Source organism: Cebus imitator, unplaced genomic scaffold, assembly GCF_001604975.1.
Source record: "Cebus imitator isolate Cc_AM_T3 unplaced genomic scaffold, Cebus_imitator-1.0 Scaffold41, whole genome shotgun sequence".
In the NCBI taxonomy this organism is placed as follows: domain Eukaryota; kingdom Metazoa; phylum Chordata; class Mammalia; order Primates; family Cebidae; genus Cebus; species Cebus imitator.
The window spans coordinates 939,200-952,992 of NW_016107356.1; the positions used below are offsets into that span (position 1 = coordinate 939,200).

The window sequence follows — 13,793 nt, forward strand, 5'->3', positions numbered from 1 at the left end:
TTTGAGACAGGGTCTTGCTCTGTCACCTAGGCTGGAGTGCAGTGGCACAATCTCAGCTCACTGCAACCACCACCTCCCAGGTTCAAGTGATTCTCATGCCTCAGCCTCCTGAGTAGCTGGGATTACAGGCACGTGCCACCACGCCCAGCTAATTTTTGTATCTTTAATAGAGATGAGGTTTTACCATGTTGGCCAGGATGGTCTCAAACTCTTGACCTCAAGTGATCTGCCCACCTCAACCTCCCAAAGTGCTGGAATTACAAGCATGAGCTTCCACGCCTGACCACATTTGTTTTTATAAGATGGAATTCCCAAAGGAACATTTTAAAGTCTCTTGCATGTAACACAGTAAGCTCTTGAGAATACAAAGAATGCAACTTGATTTGCTTTAAATGCTTTGCATAATTGTTTTAAATCTACCTAGAGTATACAGAATGTGAATATCAAGAGACCATAACCGTGACTTTATCCTGATAGGAAGCAGAGGAAGAGGATGAAAAATGTGCCAATGAGCTTGAGTCCTTGGAGAAACACAAGCACCTGCTAGAAAGTACTGTTAACCAGGGGCTTAGCGAAGCTATGAATGAATCAGATGCTGTTCAGCGGGAGTAAGTTTATCTCACCAAGATTTATATGTTTATTTTCTGATTATTGATTTAACAGTTCTATAAAATTAGGTCAATTTTTATTTGCTTTAATTTATATTATAGAGCTATTTGGGATGCAAAGAGGGGTATAGAGAACTTAAGTACAACTGCTTATAACTTGAGAACTTTCTCTATCAACAAGTACATTCTGTTAGTATTACAGTTACTGTTCACCAAGAAATTGTTAGTCTTTAGATCTAGTTAATACATGGCTTTTAATCCCTGAAAACAACATAAAATTTTAAATCAATTCAAATTGGCTATTGGTTAGTGTATTTTAATAAAATTCCAGTAAGGTTTAATAAACTCCACCAAACTCATGTTTTTATTTCCTAGAAATTATGCATATTATATAGTAAAATGTAATTATACTATAAATTATAGTCAGTCTACTGTAACACAACATATGCCTTCTCAATAGTTATCATGCTGTGCAAAATCATGCAGTAACAATCACAGGACCTATGGGAAAACTGATACTGAGGCACAGCACTAAAAAGTTTCATCAATCGTCAGGGCCAGTGGCACACACCTGTAGTCCCAGCTACTCAGGAGTCTGAGGAGAACCATTTGAGCCTAGAAGGTCAAGGCCATTCTGGGCAACATAGCAAGACTCCATCTCTAAAAACATTAACTCCATCGGTGACACATATAAACAAAACATAAGAACCAAACAAAAATGTTAGCACAATGATACACATGCTTAATGGTTAAGAAATGCATAATGCTACAATAAATATGGGACTATTCATCTTAAAAAGACCTCTGGTTTGATTTGGGAAACAAGCATGCAGAGGGCTACAGCCTGTGAGTTACTGCAAAGAGGTAGAAAGTGGGTTATCTGAAGTAGGATGGAAAATTGCACCATCAGTACTGGATGCATGTGGCTCATTACATATGCAGTGCACTGAGTAGCTGATGTATATTTGATGTGTGTGCTTATGTGTCTGTATTCCTTTGCATCCGGATTCAGCTGGATGCAGTTTTCTGCACTCACCAAGTATTTCTCAGGAAAGAAATTGGCATGACCAAACATGAAATTTGCCAGATTACACTCATATTTCCAAACAAACAAAAGAACTGCCTATATATTTTGTTGTATTTCTTAGAAGTTCTTGATAATCAAATTATACATTGTCAGGATCTCCTCCATCTCAGTTTCCCTTACAATTTTTAAAACTTACATAGGGGCCGGGCGCGGTGGCTCTCACCTGTAATGCTAGCACTTTGGGAGGCCAAGGCGGGTGGATAACGAGGTCAGGAAATCGAGACCATCCTGGCTAACATGGTGAAACCCCATCTCTACTAAAAATGCAAAAAATTAGCTGGATGTGGTGGCAGGCACCTGTAATCCCAGCTACTCATGAGGCTGAGGGAGGAGAATCGCTTGAACCCAGGAGGCGGAGGTTTTAGTGAGCTGAAATGGTGCCACTGCACTCCAGCATGGGTGACAGAGAGAGACTCCATCTCAAAAAAAAAAAAAAAAAAAAAACTTACCTAGAAAAAATTCTAGCAACACAACAAAATAACTACAACTACAAACAGTGGTATCCTTTCTTTAATATTCTGTCTCTGTATATATAGTGCTCTTGTGCAACTTATATAAAGTCAATATACGGAATAATTAATCCATAGACTCTGTGTACATTTATGTAAAATACACATTTTTTAAGTCTTAAGTTGCCCTCAACTGAAAAATGTACTACTTTGAGATTGCAAGTACAAGCCTTGAGAACGTCAAATATTTCTCTTCAGTTCTTTATTTGTAGACCAAGCATAGAAAACTTGAAATTTATTTGGCCTGCAATTTTATTGGTTTTAATTTGAATTTGAATACCTACAAGTAAGAGTTCTACTCCCCCATTTGCAAATTTTTGTCTTGCCCAGAAAGCATTTGACTTTACAGTCCCTTTGGAGACTCAGTTACAACCCTTTGCTCCAAAGTTTTATATGTTAAAACATGAAGCTTTGGTGCTCTTTTGTTTTGTTGATTGCAAATGATCTGAAAATGTTTTTATTTCTCTTCTAATGATTGATAATGGGACCTCTACAAATTATACATATAGCATGCCCCATATGAATCAGTCACAGTTTCGTTTTATTGAATGTGGAAATGGGAAGTGACCTAACTAGAACTGATGTTATTAATTTTTTTCCTGGACAACTTAAACAAGAGTTTTTGTTCTACAGACACCAAATAGTTATGCAAACCACGAGTGAAAAAAGACGGAAAGTGGGAAATAACTTGCAACGTCTGATAGAGATGGTTGCTACACATGTCAGGTCTGTAGAGGTAAGTATGTGATGGCCTTTCCTATATTTTAGGAAAGGATTTTAAAACTCTCACGTATTTCTGCTTTCTTCCATAGAAATTAAATGATAAATTTTATTTCTATTTAAAGTATGATCTAGCAAAAATTTATCAGAAGAATCTTCTGTAGTGGTATGGCAGCATGGTGCAGAGAAACACTTGGGCATTTTATTTTATTTTATTTATTTGGGATGGATTTTCACTCTTGTTGCCCAGGCTGGAATGCAGTGCATGGTCTCAGCTAACTACAACCTCTGCCTCCTGGGTTGAAGCGATTCTCTTATCAGCCTCCCTGGTAACTGGGATTGCAGGAACCCACCACCACACCCAGCTAATTTTTGTATTTTTAGTAGAGATAGGGTTTCACCATGTTGGCCAGGCTGGTCTCAAACTCCTGACCTCAGGGGATCCACCCGCCTTGACCTCCCAAAGTACTGGGATTACAGGTGCAAGCCACAACACCCAACCCACTTGTGCATTTTACAAAGTAATCTATTGTATTTGCATAAACAACATATGATGCTATTTATTACATCAACAGTGTATAATGTTGCTATGCCAGGCCATGTTCTACATACTGAAAACATATTTAGTATATTTACATTAGTACATTTAGGGCTTCATTCAGCTTAAGATGAAAGGGCATACCTTAGGACAATTATTTTTCATTTCTGCAATTTCATATAAACACAAAATGAATTATTTCAGAAGCATGAGGTTTATTTACCTTAACCCACTCTTCACACAGCTAAAGTTCACCAATAAAACTATCCCTCCAACCTGCTGCACAGAGCCCTAAGAGTTAAGAGAAATTGCTGAACTATAAAATTCCTGGTTAATTTAGGTGATGATATATTTCCAGTTGAGTACACTTTAAGAAAAAAAATTTACTTTTATCATATTAATAGACTTCCATTTATTGAAAACATGAGCATGTGATACCCTGCTACCCATCCTCTTTCATGAAAGACATTGAACTGCTGCTTTCTTGGTACCAATGGTCTTCACTTTTTAGTGTGAAGAACTAAGAAAAGCATCCTAGATACTATGTCAGAAAACGTGGGTTCTACCCACTTTCTATTTCAAGCACTAAGTGGTTTTAATAACTGCCTGATCCTTTTCGACCAGTGTTGTTCATCTCAACCATAGGACAAAAAATTAACTGAGTGACTATGTTCTCATTTTCCCAAAGATAATATATAAGAATTCTATTCTAGATGCATAAAAGTTTATTCATAGCATACAATTGATAGCTTAGGTTGACAAAGTCTGTTTATCATTTTACATCTTTGGTGAGTCTTTAGTTTCTTCATCTGTAAAATGAAGGGGTTGTGCTAAACACTTGTGAACATCCTTAGCACCTCTGACTTTCTTTTTTTTTTTTTTTTTTTTTTTTTTTTTTTTTTTTTTTTTTTTTTTNTTTTTTTGAGTCGGAGTTTCACTCATGTTACCCAGGCTGGAGAGCAATGGCGTGATCTCAGCTCACCGCAACCTCCGCCTCCTGGGTTTAGGCAATTCTCCTGCCTCAGCCTCCTGAGTAGCTGGAATTACAGGCATGCGCCACCATGCCCAGCTAATTTATTGTACTTTTAGTAGAGACGGGGTTTCACCATGTTGACCAGGATGGTCTCGATCTCTTGACCTCGTGATCCACCCGCCTCGGCCTCCCAAAGTGCTGGGATTACAGGCTTGAGCCACCGCGCCCGGCCCTGACTTTCTCTTTTTGTTTGTTTGTTTTTGTTTTGTTTTGTTTTTGAGACGGAGCCTCATTCTGTCTCTCAGGCTGGAGTGCAGTGGTGCGATCTCGGCTCACTGCAGCTTCCGCCTCCCAGGTTCAAGGGATTCTCCTGCCTCAGCCCCCCAAGTAGCTGGGATTATAGGCATGTGCCACCATGCCCAGCTAATATTTGTATTTTTAGTGGAGATGGGGTTTCACCATGTTGGCCCAGCTGGTCTCAAACTCCTGACCTCAAGCAATCTGCCAGCCTCAGCCTTCCAAAGTGCTGGGATTACAGGCATGTGCTACCATGCCTGGCTGTGATTTTCTATTATCTTCAGCGCTATCGTCTGTCCTCTGTGTTAATCCAGTAGTAACTTATCACTAGAGATTTGTGTGAGGTAATCATAGCTATCAATGTTTTATTCAGTTAACATAAAGTTAGATTTGAAAACCTAATGGTAAGTTACTATTATTTTTTAGTTTCTGTACAGTTTGGTGTTATTGGGAGGATTAGACCAAATTCAGCAAATACTAAGCACTTACTTTGCACTATGCAAAATTTATGATTAATCAGTATAAAATGCTTAATAGCTTTCATAAAATATGAAAGAAGCATAGAAAGTCAAGTTTTCTATGATTGATCCCTGTGATTCAGAGGAACAGTATGGGTTGAACAGGATCAGGCAAAACAAGGAAATTTTAAAATGAGTAATGAAGTTGGACTGAAGAAAACAGGGGTTTGATCTAAAGGTATCTTTAGATGGAATATTTTTCTTGTGGGACAAAGTATTTATTTGAGCAGTTCCTGTTTGGAGCCTCATAAAGGTCTCACATGCGACTTGATGTTCTAGACCAGGGGTCAGCAAACTACAACCTGCAGGCCAGATTGGGCCTACAGCCTGCTTTTGTAAATAAAGTTTTATTGGAACACAGCCACCTCATTTATTTTAGTATATCTTTGGCTGGTTTTGCACTACAATGTCAAGATTGATCAATTGTTAAGGAAACCGTCTGGACTGCCAAGCCTAAAGTAGATGGTTCTTTACAGAAAAAGTTTGCTAACTTCTGTTCTGGACCCCTAGTTTCCTGCAGGACACAAAATGACTTTTTTTTGGGGGGGGGGGGTTCTGTTTAGGCATACCAAGAATTATTGTAAAGCTGTAATAACTAACATGTTGTAGTATTGATGCAGAAAGACCAATCTCTGTGATTAAGAGTACAGACATAGATGCATGAGCATAGACATGAAACATATGTGAGAGAGGCAGTATTTCAGAATAGTGGGATAGAATGAATTGTTCAGGTAATGTGAAGTTGGATCCCTACCTTAAACTCTACACAGAAATCAGTTCCAGATGGATTCGGAAGTTAATGTGAGGCTAGCTTTTTTAACTTTTAGGAGAATTATAAGAGACTATCTTTATACTTTAGGGGTTGTAAAGGAGTTCTTAAAAAGTACAAACACAAAAGGCATAAAAAGTACAAACCACAAAAGAAATTATGTACAAATTTACCTTTATTAAAATTAAGATCTTCTCTACATAAAAGATATGGAAAGAGTGGAAAGACAAGCCACAAACTGATAGAAGATGTTTTTTAAAACACAGCTGGTAAAGGATTACCATCCCAATATATAATGGCCTCTGAAAAATAAATAAGTGGACCAAAGACTTGAAGGGGCCCAAAAAACATGTGCATCTGATATGTATCAATAAAAATAACTTTTTGACTTGAATGAGAATTTCACAAAAGAACCAAGGTGGCTAATAAACATATGAAAATATATACCATATTCCACACTTAAGAAATTGGCAAAAATTTAGTTTGATCATTACCAAATTCCAGCAAGGATGTGGAGAAATGGGAGTTCTAATTTACTGCTGGCAATTATGTAAATTGATAAAATAATTTTAGAAAATATTTGACAATCCCCAAAACCAACTTCCACTCTAGGTATATTTGTCCTAAAGAAATGTTTACACTATATGCTAGGGGGCTGTACTAGGTTGAATAGCGCCCCCAGCAAAAGTCACATCTGGCCGGGCGCGGTGGCTCAAGCCTGTAATCCCAGCACTTTGGGAGGCTGAGGCGGGTGGATCACGAGGTCAAGAGATCGAGACCATCCTGGTCAACATGGTGAAACCCCGTCTCTACTAAAACTACAAAAAAATTAGCTGGGCATGGTGGCGCGTGCCTGTAGTCCCAGCTACTCAGGAGGCTGAGGCAGGAGAATTGCTTGAACCCAGGAGGCGGAGGTTGCGGTGAGCCGAGATCGCACCATTGCACTCCAGCCTGGGTAACAAGAGCAAAACTCCGTCTCCAAAAAAAAAAATCACATCTGTCCTAAATTACAGAAGGTGACCTTATTTGCAAGTAGGATCTTTGCAAATGTAATTGGTTAAGACAAGATCATACTGGATTAGGATAGGCCCTCCATCTGATGACTTATATCTTATATGAAGGCCATGCAGAGACAGGCAGATGTTGGAGTGAAGCAGCTACATGCTAAGGAACACCAAGGATTGCCAGGAGCCACCAGAGCTGGGAAGAGGCAAAGAAGGATTCTTCCTGAGAGCCTTCAGAGAGAGCATGGTCCTGCTGACATCTTGATTTCAAACTCTGACCTCCAGAACTGTAAAAGAATACATTTCTGTTGGTTGTTGTTTTTGTTTTTGTTTTGTTTTTTTTCAGACAGAGTCTTGCTCTGTTGCCCAGGCTGGAGTGCAATGGTGTGATCTTGGCTTATTGCAACCTCCACCTTCCAGATTCAAGCGATTCCCTGCCTCATCCTTCTGAGTAGCTGGGATTACAGGCACGTACCACCATACCCAAGCTAATTTTTGTATTTTTAGTAGAGATGAGGTTTCACCATGTTGGTCAGGCTGGTCTCATACTCCTGACCTCATGATCCGCCAGCCTCAGTCTCCCAAACTGCTGGGATTACAGGCATGAGCCACCGTGCCCGGCCCACATTTCTGTTATTTTAAGCCACCTAGTTTGTGGTAATTTGTTACGGTATCAGTATTTGAAATGGCAAAAAAACAAGAACAACAACAAATAATGTGGCATATTAGTTTCCCATTGCTAGTGTAACAAATTACCACCAAGCTAATGGCTTAAAGCAACACAGATTTATCATCTTAGGGTCCTTAAGGTCAGTCTAAAATGGGTCCAAAGGGCTGTAATCTTTCTGGGGCCTTTGCCAGCTTCTAGAGGCCACCTATAGTCCTTAGCTTGTAGCCCCTTCCTTCATCATCAAAGCCAGTGCATGGCATCTTCTCTCCTCTTTGCCCTCCGCTGCTGTCCTTAAATTTCTTCTTTGACTCTGACAGTGGTGTAAGGACCCACCTGGACAGTGCAGGATAATCTTTTCTCAAGATTCTTAACTTAATCACATCTATAGTTTCTTTTGCCATGTAAGCTAACAGTTACAGGTTCCTTTCTGAAATTAGGGCATGGGTATCTTTGGAAAAGCTGTTACTCAGCCTACCACACCTGGGAACAAACAAAACTTAATTACCAGCAAAATAAGTAAATGTTGATATATTCATTCTAGAATACTATGCTGCAGTACATTGAATAAACTACAGCCATATGTAGTAACACGAATGAATTTTAAAATAGTAGATGAAAAAGTCATAGAACATTATATTTAATATCATTTGATAAATATGAAGGTTAAAACCAGGTACTACCAAGTCAATATATTATTTAGAGATACATTTATCTCTCTGTGTGTGTAATAAAGGTATAATATAAATAAAAGCAAAACACCATTCAGACAAGGGGTTATATCTTGGGGAGAAAAAAAGGATACAATTAGGAAAGGGCACAAAAAGGGCCTATGTGGTAAATACAAAAAAATTCTTTTTATTCCTTTTTTTTTTTTTTTTTTTTTCTGGAGATAGGATCTTGCTGTCACCCAGGCTGGAGTGCAGTGGTCCAGTCTTGGCTGCAACCTCCACCTCCAAGGGCAGATGAACCTCCTGCCACAGCCTCTTGCATAGTTGCAATTACAGGCATGCACCAACACACCTGGCTAATTTTTGTATTTTTAGTAGAGACAAGGTTTTGCCATGCTGGTCAGGGTGGTCTCAAACTCCTGACCTCAAGTGATCTGCTCATCTCAGCCTCACAAAGTTCTGGGATTACAGGAGTGAGCCACCACTCCCGGCCCTTTTTATTCTTAATTTTAAAATGTTATCCTCTTGTTTGTAAATTTTACAATTAAACATTTTAAAAGAAATTAATATTTTTACATTAACAATTGTTAATTGTCTTTACTAGAAACATCTTGAGGAGCAGATTGCTAAAGTTGATAGAGAATATAAAGAATGCATGTCAGAAGATCTCTTGGAAAATATTAAAGAGATTAGAGATAAGTATAAGAAGAAAGCTGCTCTAATTAAGGCTTCTGAAGAATGAAGATTAAAGGTTGATTATGTATATATATCCATAGTTAATAAAATTGTCTTAATAAAGTTGTTTTTCTCTCTCATTTCTTCAGATGGTAAGAAGACAAGGTAGTATGATTTAAACCAGGAGTTGACAAAATACAGGTTGAGGATCCCTTACCCAAAATGCTTGGGACCAGAAGTGTTTCGGAATCAGGTTTTTTGGGGTTTGGGTATTATTTTTAGATTTTGGGATTTTTGTGATATCTTGAATACAGGACTCCTGTCTAAACATGAGATTTATTTATACACCTTATACACATAGGCTGAAGGTTATTTTATACAATTTTTTTTTCTTTTGAGACAATGTCTTGCTCTGTCACCCAGGCTGGAGTGCAGTGGCACAATCTCGGCTCACTGCAACCTATGCCTCCTGGGTTCAAGCAATTCTCCTGCCTCAGCCTCCCAAATAACTAGGATCACAGGCACCAACCACCACACCCAGCTAATTTTTGTATTTTTACTAGAGACAGGGTTTCACATGTTGGCCAGGCGGTTAACGAACTCCTGACCTCGTGATTCAACCACCTCAGCCTCCCAAAGTGCTGGAATTACAGGCATGAGCCACTGTGCCCCGCCTGTTTTATACAATATTTTTAATAATTTTGTGCATGAAGCAGTTTTTACTGAAATCCTTCATGAGGTCAAGTGTGGCATTTTCCACTTGCATTATGCCAGTGCCCAAAAAGTCAGATTTTAGGCTGTTTGTGGTGGCTCATGCCTGTAATCCAAGCACTTCGGGAGGCCAAGATGTAAGACTTCACAAAAGTTTAAAAATAAACCAGGCATTGTGGCACATACCTGCAGTCCAAGCTACTCAGGAGACTGAGGCGGGAGTATACCTTGAGCCCAGGAATCTGGGGCTGCCATGAGTTGTGTTCATGCCACTGCATACCAGCCTTAGTGGCAGAGCAAGACCCTGTCTCAAAAAAGAAAGTTTCAGATTTTGAAGCATTTTGGATTAGAGATGTTCTCAACCTACATCATGAGGGCCAGATCCAGTTACAACCATGTATTTACATATTGTCTGTGACTAGTTTTGTACTACAATGGCAGAGTTGAGTGTATTCCAAAGAGACCGTGTGGCCTGCAAAGCCAGAAATGTTTATTGTCTGGCCCTTTACAGAAAGTTTGCTGATCCCTTGTACAAATTATGCAAAGGTTGGTACTAACTAAACATTTTAATGACACGAGGTGTATAGTACAACCCACTCCTTATCCAGAGCCCTGTGGTTTTCCAAGAAGATGATGTTCTTTCTGGCCCCATGCCATCTTTACGCTGAAACAGAAAAATATAGAATGTGAGAAACAGAAGAAATAATAAAAGTTCAACCCCCTCATTTTAGAGATGAGAGTTTATTCTGGAGCTCTGATTTCCTTCAGATTACACCTCTTAGAAGTGCTAGAAATCACAATGGAACTTACTTGAGCTGGTGCACAATCCTGGGTACAGCCACGGGAGCCATGAAAAATGAATATTCAGGATGTTAGAATGTGAGGTTTAAATTTCTATTCTTTCAAATGTGAGTCAGATTGAAGAACATAAAAAGAAATACATAATAAAAATTTGGAATAGAATTATAACAAGGCTTTAGGAAGGGAGGTGCATTTAGTCAGAATGGAATGAAAAAAAGGTTATAGTTTAGGGATAACTAATGACAAGATTAGTAGTTACCAATGTATTGAAAAATCTTAACTTCTGACCCCATCTAATAGAACTTTCTTCAATAGAAATGTTCTATCTGCACTATCCAGTGTGGTATCAGCAATGTGTAGTTACCATGCACTCAAGTGACCCATGAAGAAAGAGTCTCAAAGATCTGAATAAACATTTCTCAAGAGACACAAATGGCCAATAAGTATGTGAAAAAATGCTCAACATCACTATTCAGATAAATGCAAATCAAAACCACCATGACATACCTCATGCCAGTTAAAATGGCTTTCATCAAAAAGGAAAACAGGGATCCTGGCAAGGATGTGGACAAAGGAGAACTCTCATCCACTGTTGGTGGGAATGTAAATTAGTACAGCCACCATGGAAAACTGTGGAAGTTCCTCAAAAAACTGAAAATAAATCTACCATATGATCCAGCAATCCCACTGCTGGGCGTATATCCAAAAGAAACCAATATATTGAAGAGATATCTGCACTCCCTTATTTATTGCAGCACTGCTCACAATAGCCAAAATATGGAATCAACCCAAGTGCCCATCAATGGATGAATGGATAAAGAAAATGTGATACATATACACAATGGAATACTATTCCACCATTAAAAAAATGAAATCCTATCATTCATTTGCAGCAACATGGATGGAACTGAAGGTAATTGTTAAGTGAAGCCAAGCACAGAAACACAGATATCATATGTTCTCATTCATATGTAGGAGTTAGGAATGTGGATCTCATAAAGATTGGTGGTTACCAGAGGAAGGAATGGGTACAGGGAGGGAGGGATGAAGAGAGGTTGATAAATGGGTACAAAAAATATGGGTAGATAGAAAAAATAGATCTAGTGTTCAATAAATCAGTAGAGTGACTATAATCAACAAACATCTATTGTGTATTTCAAAATAGTAGAGAATAATGAAAATGTTTCCAGCATAAAAGATAAATGTTTAAGGTGATGGATGTTCCATTTACTCTGATTTGGTTATTATACATTATATGAATTTATTAATATCAAAATATCACATGTACCCCAGGAATATGCACATCTATTATATATTAATAAAAAATACAATTGCCACAGTCATGAAAAATGAAATCATATTCTTCGCAACAATATGGATGGAACTGGAGGCCATTATCCTAAGTAAACTGACTCAGAAATAGGAAACCACATACCATATTTTCTCATTTGTAATTGGGAGTTAAACATGTACACATGGCATAAAGATAGAAATAATAGACACTGGGGATTCCAAAAGCAGGGGAAGGTGGAAAGGAGCCTAGGGTTGAAAAATTACCTATTTTACCTAGAAGCCCCAGCAATATGCAATGTACCCATGTACATACAAGTAACCCCTGACTCTAAAATAAAAATTGTTTAAAAAAAAAAGACTCAAGATCTTTGCCACTCAAAACCTGGTATGGAAACAGCAGCATCACCATCACCTGTGAGCTTGTTAGAAATGCAGACTCTGCTTTAAGAGACAGAGTCTCGCTCTGTCACCCAGTCTGGAGTTCAGTGGTGTGATCATAGCTCATCACAGTTTCAAACTCCTGGCCTCAAGCAATTCCACCACCTCAGCCTCCCAAGTGGCTAGGAGATGCAAAATTTTTTGAAGACAGAGTCTCTGTCACCCAGGTTAGGGTGCAGTGGCACCATGTTGGCTCACTGCAACGTCTGCCTCCCAGGTTCAAGCAATTATTGTGCCTCAGCCTCCCTATTAGCTGGGATTACAGGCATGTGCCACCACACCCAGCTAATCTTTTCTGTATTTTTAGTAGCGATGGGGTTTCACCATGTTGGCCAGGCTGGTCTCGAACTCCTGGCCTCAAGTGATCTGCACTCCTCAGCCTCCCAAAGTGCAGGGATTACAGGCATGAGCCACCACACCTGGCCTAATTTTTTTTTTTTTTTTTTAGAGACAGGGCCTTACTCTGTTTTCCAGACCTATCACAAACTCCTGGAGTCAAGCAGTCCTCCCAACTTGGCCTCCCGATGCTCTAGGATTGCAGACGTGAGCCACTGTGCCTGGTCCAGAAATGCATATTCTTTGATCCCACCCCAAACCTTCTGAATCAAAATCTGTACTTTTTATAGCGTATTAACATAAAATAAACTACATGTTTAAAGTTTTCATAAGTATTGACATCTATATCTATAAAACCGTTATCAACACAATCAAGCTAATAAATATATCCATCACCATCAAGAGTTTCCTTATAGCCCTTTGCCATCCATTCTCTCACCCCTGACCCCACACCAATCTCCAGGCAAGAACTAATCAATCACCTTTCTGTTACTATAGACTAATTAGTAAATTGGTAACAGAAACATCAAATTGGTAACAAAGAAATTTACAATATTCTAGAATTTTACATAAATATATAATGAAGTCTGTATACTTTTGCATGGCTTCTTTCACTCAGGATAATTCTTTTGAGACTCACACATGTTCTGTGTATCAATAGTTTCTTCCTTTTTATTGTCAACTAATATTCCATTATATGAACATACTGAGTTTGTTCATCCATTCACCTGTTGATGGCCATTGGGTTGTTTGTAGTTTTTGACTATTACAAATAAAGCCATTACGAATATTCATATATAAATATTCATATGAACATATGCTTTCATTACTCTTAGTTAAAAACCTTGGAATGGAATAGCTAGTTCATATAGCATAGATGCAAATTTAACTTTTAAGAATCTCACTGGTGGTGGAGTACAGTGGCTCATGCCTATAATCCCAGCACTTTGGGAGGTCGAGGCAGGCAGATCATTTGAGGTCAGGAGTTCAAGACCGGCCTGGCCAGCATGGTGAAATCCTGTCTCTACAAAAATTAGCCAGGCATAATGGCAGGTGCCTGCAATCCCAGCTACTTGGGAGGCTGAGGCAGGAGAATCGCTTGAACCCAGGAGGCAGAGTTTGCAGTGAGCCAAGATCACACAATTGCACTCCAGCCTCAGTGACAAAGACAGACTCCA

General features: G+C 38.9%; 1 protein-coding gene across 2 annotated transcripts in view; it reads left to right on the forward strand.

Moving 5' to 3' along the window:
• NDC80 (NDC80 kinetochore complex component) overlaps nucleotides 1-9,161 on the forward strand; it is a 48,535-nt gene extending 39,374 nt beyond the window's left edge. Inside the window, exons 15-17 of one of the 2 annotated variants that reach the window (XM_017526067.2) lie at nucleotides 478-608; nucleotides 2,838-2,940; nucleotides 8,966-9,161. In XM_017526067.2, the coding sequence (XP_017381556.1) occupies nucleotides 478-608; nucleotides 2,838-2,940; nucleotides 8,966-9,103 (372 nt within the window). In that variant the 3' untranslated portion in view covers nucleotides 9,104-9,161. Of the gene's footprint in view, nucleotides 1-477; nucleotides 609-2,837; nucleotides 2,941-8,130; nucleotides 8,301-8,965 lie in introns of those variants that run through there. The other variant, XM_037737623.1, reaches the window with a different exon arrangement.
• The last annotated feature ends 4,632 nt before the right edge of the window (nucleotides 9,162-13,793 follow it).